At 46.0% G+C, this 8,827-nt stretch overlaps 1 protein-coding gene across 1 annotated transcript in view; it reads right to left on the reverse strand.

The window, feature by feature from the left end:
* Positions 1-8,288, reverse strand: part of LOC137614817 (uncharacterized) — a 78,753-nt gene extending 70,465 nt beyond the window's left edge. Inside the window, exons 1-2 of the mRNA XM_068344480.1 lie at positions 8,008-8,288; positions 4,819-7,873 (exon numbers count right to left, since the gene is read on the reverse strand). Of these exons, the coding sequence (XP_068200581.1) occupies positions 4,819-7,873; positions 8,008-8,178 (3,226 nt within the window). The 5' untranslated portion in view covers positions 8,179-8,288. The remainder of the gene's footprint in view (positions 1-4,818; positions 7,874-8,007) is intronic.
* Positions 8,289-8,827: the final 539 nt, after the last annotated feature.

Below are 8,827 nucleotides of genomic sequence, written 5' to 3' on the forward strand. Positions count from 1 at the left end.
AGGAAATTGAGTTGGCCGGAATCAATGTGGACTACCTTAGTTCAATACAGATTGATCGGTAAGGCACAGAAGGCTTATGCAGCGCTAAGTGAAGAGACGAGTGCAGAGTACGAACAGGTCAAAGAGATAATATTGAAGGCTTATGAATTGGTTGCTTTCGTAACTTGCGTAAACAGTATAACTGCACATTTGATGAATTTGCTAGAGAGAAAGTAAGTGCATTTTTAGATTGGTTAAAAGCGAAAGGTATTAATGATTTTGAAAGTTTAAAGGAACTAATATTAATTAAGGAATTTAAGAATCACATTGGGATGGAACTTAAAAGTACATTTAGAAGACTTGAAATTGAAAACTATAGAAGCAGTAGTGGTTGCTGCGGACGAATATACTTTATCGCATAAGTCAGTACATCGTTTTTCATCGAGAATCGATAAATGGGATAAAGGTAAGAATAGCGAGAAAGCAGCGGTAATGTCTGGTAAGTCGGATGGAGGGAGTTCTCCAAAGAAGGCAAAGTCATCACCAAGTAGGGGTGAAAGTGAAATCCTTTGTTTATTCTGCAGGAAAAAGGGCCATGTTAAGGCTGATTGTACTGCCTGGAAAGGGCAGGGTAAGTCAAAGTCGGCAGGCTTGATTGGTAAGGTTGCTGGGAGCAGGTCCCAGGTAAGTAGTTGCTTCAGTAAGTACGTCGCAGATGGCGAGGTTTTCGCTAAAGACCGGTCAGGGTCTGGAAGGCGGGTGAGAATACTACGGGACACTGGCGCGGCCCAGTCGGTAATCTTACGGTCCTTATTGCCCAGGGACTTCAGAGAGGAGGAGCCAGATTATGTAGTATTAGGTGGATTTCCTAATACGGTAGTAGCGTGTCCTCTGGGTGAGTTTTGGGTAGACTCGAGGTGGATTAATGGACCTATGAAGTTGGCAATGGTGGATGTATTACCCATAAGCAATGTTGATATTGTGTTGGCTAACGATATAGAGGCAGGTACGGTATGTGATTGCCCGGCAGTGCAATGCAGGTATGCTGACCCCGTTAGTGAAATTGAACCGGTAATGGTTGTAACTCGCTCGGCAGCGCATTCATCTGGGATAGTGGATGAGGGGTTAGGCTTGGATAGTCTAGAGGAGCTGTCAGAGGGAGGGGTTTCTGGGTTAAGTGCTTCTACGAGTCCTAGTCTGGTCTCTGAGTGGGATAGCTCAGTAGGGTGGGATAGGGAATCACTTAGGTTAGCTCAGGAGAAGTTTGGAAAATTAGGAGTGGAGGTAGACTCTGATTTGAGTAGACCTCAGTATCTGTGGGAAGACGGCATCCTACTGAGGGTGAGTAGGTCAACTATAGTTCCGTCTGATGATTGGGAGGTAAGGAAACAGGTGATAGTGCCCCATAAATATAGGGACGAGATTTTATGGTTGGGACACGAGGATGTATTCGCACGTCACTTTGGAATTGGAAAGACTTTTCGGAAAATTGCTGAACACTTTTATTGGCCAAAGATGAGATCTGAGGTAAAAAGATTTGTTAATTCTTGCAAAACTTGTCAACTGGTTGGTAAATCCAATCAGAAAATCCCTAAGGCACCTTTAAAACCTATTCCAGCAGTGGGGGAACCTTTCAGGAAATTCTGATTGACATTGTAGGCCCATTGCCTAAAACCAGCAGTGGTAATCAATACATACTAACTATAATGGATCGAATGTCTAGGTACCCGGAAGCAGTGCCCTTGAGGAGTTTTAAGAGTAAGCAGGTCATAAATGCATTAACAAACTTCTTTTCCAGGTTTGGTTTGCCCAAGACGATTCAATCTGATTGCGGGACTAATTTTAAAAGCAAAGATTTTTGTAAAAGTTTACAGGAGTTGAAGGTTCAACATATCAGGTCATCGCCTTACCATCCAGAAAGCCAGGAACAGATTGAGCAATTCCATCAGACGCTGAAATCCATGTTAAAAAAATATTGTGGGGATAATCCGGGAGGACAAGATAAAGTTCTCCCGTATTTACTTTTTGCTTTTAGGTCCGTACCAAGTGATGTAATGGGTTTCACCCCCTTTGAATTAGTTTTTGGTCACAAGGTAAGGGGTCCCTTGGATGTGATAAGAGAGAGTTGGGAGGGGAGTCACCCTAATGTAAGCTTGATAGAGTTCTTGAGAGAGTCCAGGAGTAAGTTAACTAAGGCATTGGAATTTACTAAGAATAATCTAGTAATTGGTCAGGGGAAGATGAAGGAAAAGTACGACGTAAAGACCAGAGTTAGGGAATTTCAGGTTGGAGAAAAGGTACTTGCTCTGCTGCCAATTCCAGGAAATCCCTTAACGGCAAAGTTTTCAGGTCCATGGAAGGTTTCAAAGGTAGTTAGTAGTCTTAACTACCTGATAGGAACACCACACAGGCGACGTAAGTATCAACTATGCCATGCAAATATGTTGAAACCTTTTTTGTTGAGCGTGAGAGTAAGGAAACCATCTTATTACTCAATAGGGTTGAGCCTAATGTTGTAGATCTCAGCACTGATATGCCATGGTCCAGAAATAATCAGGAAATGTTAAGTAATTTGTCTGGGAATTTGCTACACCTAGAAAGGGATCAGAGGGAGTCTGTGGTAAATTTATGTGAATCTTTTCCAGAATTATTTCAGGATTCTCCAGGGCTTACCAATGTATTGAGTCATGATGTGGAAGTGGAAGTGGGGAATGCTAAGCCCATCAAGCAAGCTCCCTATAGGACCAATCCAGTAAAAAAGGGATTTTGACGTAGGAAAAATCTATTTCTGGGCGAAGGACCTGTGCCGCCCAGTGAATAAGCTCCATTTAGCACTTATTCTTAGGTAATTTACTGCTAAATATACCAGAGAAAAAATGTAAAGGAGTGCTAGGTTAACTAGCTCGCTCACCTATTGGTGTCGGTATAAAATTGGGCGTATAGTCCAGAGGTCCCGCACTATTTAGATTTATCCACGACAGAAACCCCAATAGAGGAGAGCCGTTCAACCTCACTCGGTACTACTAACAATGCATCCGCTCAGAACCCCACTCCTTAGCACCCAAAGTTTGGGGACTCCAAGGGAGAGGAGCTGGGAGGGTTCACTGGGCGGCACAGGTCCTTCGCCCAGAAATAGATTTTTCCTACGTCAAAATCCCTTTTCTGGGCTCGAACCTGTGCCGCCCAGTGAATCTATACAAGAGAAAATGTCACCAAACTTGCAAAGTAAAGGAAAAAACATAAGCGTAAGGGAAATACAGGATGCTTTTAATCAGAGATGAGTACCAAAAATGCCGTGAGTGATAATATATACAGATACTCAGGAGTATAAAATTTACAAATATAATATTCAGGTGCGAGACCAACGAATACAATAGGGTATAAATGAGGCAGGTAAGAGGGAGAGATAAAGAGTCAAGGCATTAACCTGTGAGTTACTTGGGAGTAACTACGCTCCCTGCGGTTACTGTAGAAAATTTTAGGGCTTCCAAATGTTTAAGGTAGTGTTTCTTGAACACTGACGGTGATTTCCACCCTGTATACCTGGAAAGGTCTGTAAAATTCATGTGGTGAAAGAAGTTCACCGAGGTAGCAACCGCCCTGATATCATGTGCAAGAGGAAAAGAGTCAGGGTTAGCTTGTTTAATAAAATACAAGATTTGTTGCCTGATCCCTTTAATAGTAATGGTACTGCCTTGTTCTCTAACGAATAGAGGCCCCGAGGAGTTAGATGAGGTCCGGGATAAATAAGACCTAAGAGTGTTAACAGGGCACAGAGACGGATCTTGCGTGAGGGGAATAATTTTCCAGTAAGACCATCTGTTTTGAGGGTCTTCGTTCTTAGCCAAAAAGAATTTGTTAGGAGAAAGAAGGACCTCTCCCGAAGGCAGGAAGTCAATATGACCCGGGTCTCTCGACAAGGCTGCCAATTCAGAAATTCTTGCCCCGGAAGCCAAGCTCACCAGGAAAAGTGTTTTCCTGAGAAGGGGAATGTAATCACAAGAACTGTTAATGGTATCAGAAGCCAATCTGAGTACGTCATTAAGGAACCAGGTCACCGGAGTAGGGCGAGTAACCGGTTTCAGTCTGGCACAAGCTTTCGGAATTGAAGCTAACAAAGAGTCGGTTAATTCTATGTTAAAACCCACTAGGAAGATCTTTTTCAGAGCCGATTTAATAGTGGTGATAGTATTGGCTGCCAGACCTGATTCTAATAAAGATCTAAAGAAAGTAACTGTAAGGTTCAAGTTCATACAGTTCACGTCTGAGTCTATTAAAAATTTTGCCAACTTTTTAACTGCAGAGTCATACTGGCGGATGGTGGAATCCCGTTTATCCGATTCTAGGAACAAGGTGTTTTGAGGATCAATATTGGCACCATGCATAGCCGCAAACTTCATAAAGTCCATAAAGTTAGGGCGCTCTGAATGTTTGAGAAAGTGTACACAACGCGTGTTTGTACTATCTGAGACAGAACCGGATTGGGTATCGGGTGAGGGTATAGTCTCAACTCTCGCAGGAGAGGATACCAGTTGCTCTTGGGCCAGTTGGGTGCGACCAAGGCTACTTGTCCCTTGAAGGAACTTTCAGCAAAAGATTCACCGGGGGAAAGAGATAAATCTTTTCCCAGGTGTCCCAATTCTGTGACATGGCGTCTGTGGCGTAAGCCTGAGGGTCTAGATTGGGAGCCACATATACTCTCAATTTGTGGTTGGATTCCGTGGCGAAGAGGTCCACTTGGAGACCGGGAACCTGAGAGAGAATCCACCGAAATGACTTTAGATCGAGTGACCATTCCGATTCTAGAGGGGAGGTCCGGGACAGGGCGTCTGCCACTACATTCCGGACTCCCGCCAGGTGGACAGCTAAAAGATGCCAATAGTTCAAGGCTGCTAGGGAGAATATGGCTACTAGAACATGGTTCAGAGGCCCTGACTTTGACCCGCCTCTGTTGAGGCAGCGGACCACCACTTCGCTGTCGAGGACCAGACGAAGGTGTTGTTTCTTGGGAAGAGCAAGCCGTTTCAGGGATAGAAGAACTGCCATGGCCTCTAGCACATTGATGTGAAATTGGTGGAACAAGGGAGTCCAAAGACCTTGAACTTTCTTGAGCTGAGAATAACCGCCCCAACCTGACAAGGATGCGTCCGTGTGAATGATTAAATTCGGAGGCGGAAATCGAAGGGGAACTGACTTTGACAGACTGTTTGCTCTTGTCCAAGGAAGAAGTCTTTCCCGTAGAATGGGAGGAAGGCGGACTTTCCTGTCCCGGAGCTTCCGGTTCACCCTCGAACGCCAGACACGATTGAAATCTTTCAATTTTGCCTTCAGAAGAAGATCCGTCACTGAGGCAAACTGAAGGGACTCCAGAATCCTCTCTTGGAGTCGTCTGGAACTTACTTTGTCTTTGAGAAAGCGTTTGGTGTTCCTTGCAATCTCTAACCTCTTGGGTCTGGGAAGACAGAGAGTATGAGATATAAGATCCCATTGCAGGCCGAGCCATTGGAACTTCGATTTTGGAAGAAGACGGGACTTCTTGAAGTTGATCTGGAAGCCTAGAGATTGAAGATAATGGATGACTTTGTGAGTGGCTTTTAGGCAATTTTGGGAGGTGTCTGACCAAATGAGCCAGTCGTCCAGATAGGCTACTACTTGAATCCCTTGATTCCTGAGTTCCTGAACAGCGACTTCTGCTAACTTTGTGAAGATCCTTGGGGCGATGTTGAGCCCGAAAGGCATCACCTTGAAGGAGTAACTTTTGTCCCCTAAGCGAAAGCCTAGGTACGGACGGAAGTGTCTCGCTATCGGGACGTGATAATAGGCGTCTGTAAGATCGATAGAGGTGGTGACGGCCCCACGGGGAAGTAAGGTCCGCACCTGCGAGACGGTAAGCATTCGAAACTTGTCGCATTGAATGGACAAGTTGAGAAGGGATAGGTCTAGAATCACTCTTCTCTTGTTTGAATCCTTCTTCGGGACACTGAACAGCCGACCTTGAAACTTCAGGTGTTTCGTTTCTAGTACGGCGTTCTTTTGTAAAAGATCCTGGACAAATTCGACCAGATCCGGAGTGGAATGTTGACGAAATTTGTTCGGAGGAGGAGGTCCTTGAATCCAACTCCACCCCAGTCCCTTGGAGATGATACTGAATGGAAGTATATGGACGGAGCTTCTTCCTACCCCGGGCTTGGTAAATTGCAGGGTCAGATATACGTTTAGGAGTCAAACCCCAACGGGCTTTAAGGCTCTGGTTGACTCTAGTGGCCTCCGCCAAGACTTCCTCTACAAGGTCCTCAGGGATGAGGTTTGAACCCCAACAGGAGGACCGGATCAGCTTATTAGGTTCATGCCTAATAGTCGCCTCTGCCAGGACATGTTTGCGACACTTGCGTTTAGCAGTAGCGAAGTCATACAGGTCGTAGTATAATGACTGCAACGTAGCCTTGTTGAGAGATTTAAAAATACTCTCAGTATCGTACGTCAAGGCTATCGACTCCGTGGAAGTGGCCAGGTTCAGAGTACGGCCAACGCGTAGGCGAGAATCATACTCCTGTTTAATGAGGGATTCCGGGAGACGGGGAAGCCGCTCATTAAACATTACCGAAGCACAGTCTGCTGCTAGCTTTCCAGAGGTAAATGTGGTATGGACGTTGTCCCAACACTCAATGCCTGAAGGAAGAAGGAGGGAGATTGGATCCACCTCTCGGATAGGAGGCAAGGGCTTCTCCTCCAGAGCATATTGGAAGGCAAGCTCTGCTACCTTATTGACACATGGAGTCACGGAGTTTTTGTCCATAAGGAACATTGTAAAAGAGCTCTTATAAGGCGTCAACATAGTGTTGGTGCAGCTGATGTCATTCAGGAATCTGGCCCACACAGATTGGGCCTGCTCTTTTGGGAAGATGACTGTTTCCTTGGGAACCTTGTCTAACCGAACCAAAGCTTCCTCGGTAAGCCTGGCATAACCATGAAATGGAAATGCCAGACCAGGAGGAAAGAATTCAAAGTCCTCTAGGGGACGAGTGCCAAGACCCTCCAAAGTTAACATTCCGTCTGAGAACGGGGAATGAAGAGCCATACGCCAAGGGTTGTTTTTGGCAAACTGCGGGAGCTTAGAGGCATCCGGGATGAGAGAGCTTTGGACCCGCTCCGGAGCACCTTGCTCTAATGCCCCAAGTCTCTGACCGATGTTAGAGAACATCGTGTCCATCTTAGACTGTATCTCTGAAACAAACTTAGCCTGCATCTCCGACACGATGCGAAGCATGGCTGATTCGGAAAGGCCCGGGCTAGCAGCAGGTGTGGCGGAATGAACTCCCGGGTCGCGAGACTTAGAGGAGGAGCCAGAAGCCTTAGATGACAGTTTTGTATTCTGTTTAGAACCATGAGAAGCCTTATGAGGCTTATGAACTTTAGGTAAGGTTCTAGACTTATTCTTGGGGGGAACCGGGTGTAATCGTTGGGACGAATCACGGTCCCCAGAAAAACCATGGAAGGAAGAGCGATCAGAAGAAGAAGAAAGAGAGGGGCTGAGGATAGGAATCTCAGCGCCAGAAACACCTGCCTCACTTACCACCCTACCTGTATCTGGATCATCCAATAACATGGGTTCCACGTCCAGGTTCATGGAGGCAACATTGTCTTCTAGATCTCCGGGGGCGTCCGACGGATCCTGCTCTGGATCAATAAACCCCGCTATGGTGGCATCAATGTGGGTAATGATGGGAGCTGCAACATGCCTAGCCACAGCGGCTGAAGACTTGGCGTTGGGGTAAATCAGGGAACAGTAGTCGTCGGAGAGGACGTAGGGCCGCTTGGACTTCACGTTCCGGGCAAAACCACCAACCCACACTTTCAGTGTGGCCCGAGCCGCAGACTTTTGCTCCGGGGATGCCTGAAATAATAGTGGGAATTATAAAAGGGCAGACTCCCAGTGGTCCTTCAAGACCATAGATATCTTACTAAATAGTGTATGTATGCCAAAAAAGGTAAGATAAATAAGAAGGCAACATAGCCAACGGGACTCACCGAGTCAGATCCAAGGGTGGTAACGAGGTCAAAACAGACCACACAGTTATCCGGGTGCCATACCACGACGTCCTCCAGCTGCACACCGCAGAGGGCGTGAGACCGACAGATAGTATGGCCGCAGGGCTGATGTAGAACAGCTGCACAGGCTGTCGTCTGACAATACACCATCTATAAAAAGAATAGTATATGAGAAACTGTAATTCTCTTAAGTAGGGGCGGGTCCGGAGGACCCGGCCTAAACATAAGTCTAGCTTAAGACTAAAGTAAATAGTATAAGAGAAACTGTAATTCTCTTAAGTAGGGGCGGGTCCGGAGGACCCGGCCTAAACCTAAGTCTAGCTTAGGACTAAAGTAAATAGTATATGAGAAACTGTAATTCTCTTAAGTAGGGGCGGGTCCGGAGGACCCGGGCCTAACATAAGCCTAACACAAGATTAGGGCTTAACTGTACTATTCTTAAGTAGGGGCGGGTCCGGAGGACCCGGCCTAAACATAAGTCTAGCTTAAGACTAAAGTAAATAGTATATGAGAAACTGTAATTCTCTTAAGTAGGGGCGGGTCCGGAGGACCCGGGCCTAACATAAGCCTAACACAAGATTAGGGCTTAACTGTACTATTCTTAAGTAGGGGCGGGTCCGGAGGACCCGGCCTAAACATAAGTCTAGCTTAAGACTAAAGTAAACAGTATATGAGAAACTGTAATTCTCTTAAGTAGGGGCGGGTCCGGAGGACCCGGCCTAAACATAAGTCTAGCTTAAGACTAAAGTAAATAGTATATGAGAAACTGTAATTCTCTTAAGTAGGGGCGGGTCCGGAG

This window comes from Palaemon carinicauda, chromosome 21 (assembly GCF_036898095.1).
Source record: "Palaemon carinicauda isolate YSFRI2023 chromosome 21, ASM3689809v2, whole genome shotgun sequence".
Taxonomy (NCBI): Eukaryota; Metazoa; Arthropoda; class Malacostraca; order Decapoda; family Palaemonidae; genus Palaemon; species Palaemon carinicauda.